Source organism: Pseudorasbora parva, chromosome 14, assembly GCF_024679245.1.
Source record: "Pseudorasbora parva isolate DD20220531a chromosome 14, ASM2467924v1, whole genome shotgun sequence".
NCBI classification, from domain to species: domain Eukaryota; kingdom Metazoa; phylum Chordata; class Actinopteri; order Cypriniformes; family Gobionidae; genus Pseudorasbora; species Pseudorasbora parva.
In genome coordinates this window covers 16,102,069-16,103,602 of record NC_090185.1, presented here as the reverse complement: position 1 = coordinate 16,103,602, position 1,534 = coordinate 16,102,069, and the positions used below count along the sequence as shown (strand labels likewise).

The following is a 1,534-nucleotide window of genomic DNA, read 5'->3' as shown; positions in this document are numbered from 1 at the left end:
TTAATCATCAAAATATATTTTTAGACAATGAATATATTGATATATCCATTTAACAGATCAAGTTGAAAAAAAAAAAAATATATATATATATATATATATATATATATAATATATCTATCTATCCTCAAGTCCTCATTTCCCAATCAAATCCACATGGATATAAACAGTTAAATCTAAAACATTCACTAAACATTACTAAACACTGAACTAAACATTCAGTTTTAATATTGAATTAACTGACAAACACAGTTTGATGTTCATTTATATGTGGTATTTTCTTTAATGACATCTGGTCATTTTAACTGTAATAAATAAAGACTGCCACAACAGTGAGAGGGGGCGGGGCTTCTCACAGTGACTGGCAGCACTGTGTCAGTCAGTGCCTCAACCGTCCAATCAAAGAGCGGTAACAATTTCATCATCCAATCAGCATACAAACAAAATCACAGCGTAGTAAACAGCCATTGATTCTCTCCTATTTGCTGGAAAGAAAGCAGAATCAGGTCTATAGGAACTACATGCAAAATTCAGGCTGTAGTTTACTTACTTATTTTGGACTAACCCTAACTGCATTACCTCTACAAACATCGCATCCTGACCATCTGCGAAGCTCCATACAATGCCCGTCGATTAAAGCATTCAAATGCAACCTGATCTTTCTCAGGCCTTCTAGAACATCTTCAGAATTCTAAAAAGAACGTTCTAGAAGGTTCTCCAGAGTCCTTCATGGTGTGCTCCTGATAAAAGTCAAACATCGCTAAATATCCTCGAATTCTATGGTCATATGCTAACAAACAAACAAACAAACAAACAGCCATACACTCATATACAAACCACATTTAGTGTCTTGGCCATACAGCCCATAATAGTCTTCAAGACATACATGTGGAGGATTACAAGAAAACGAAAAGAGTCAGGACATCATTGTCAGACCGCAGCCTCTTCTCAGGCAGACAGCCAGAGCATCTCGCGGCGCGTTTGCTGGGATTCCACATACACGCGTCGAGCCCTCCCAAACTCACGGGGGCGCTACGCAGCCAAGCGTGTCCAGGATCCAGCGGTCGGGAGGAAAATGAGGGAGGACGGAAACTTCACAGGAGCTTACCGACGACATCAAGCTTCACAGATGACGACCGGAAAATCAACATGGATACAAGGGTGATCCAACTTGATGTTTCCCTACGGAAAAATGACCAATAATAACGTTCCAGACATCATGAATATTTAAAGACTTATTATAATTCAATCTAATGAAAAACAATACATGCTAAACACTCTGACTAACCTGAGGTATGAGATTCTTGTGGATTCGTTTTAGTTTGGCTTTCTTACGGCCGTTTTTCGTTACTAGCGTTTCTTCGTAAAACTCATGGGCCAGGTCGCCGTCCTCATCGAAGTACAACGAGCTTCACAACATGAATACAATATTTTTTTAACACATACAAGTGCAAAATTTTAAATCTTTTCACAAAGTCTAAAGGCTTCACGCCAAAGGATGGGGGTGAGTTAATTATGGGTAAAGTATGGGTGAACT

General features: G+C 38.8%; 1 protein-coding gene across 2 annotated transcripts in view; it reads right to left on the bottom strand.

The window, feature by feature from the left end:
• Positions 1 to 249: 249 nt before the first annotated feature.
• tusc2b (tumor suppressor 2, mitochondrial calcium regulator b) overlaps positions 250 to 1,534 on the bottom strand; it is a 2,498-nt gene continuing 1,213 nt past the window's right edge. For both annotated transcript variants that reach the window (XM_067414770.1, XM_067414771.1), the window contains exons 3-4: positions 1,286 to 1,406; positions 250 to 1,179 (exon numbers count right to left, since the gene is read on the bottom strand). In XM_067414770.1, coding sequence (XP_067270871.1) covers positions 1,114 to 1,179; positions 1,286 to 1,406 — 187 coding nt within the window. In that variant the 3' untranslated portion in view covers positions 250 to 1,113. The remainder of the gene's footprint in view (positions 1,180 to 1,285; positions 1,407 to 1,534) is intronic.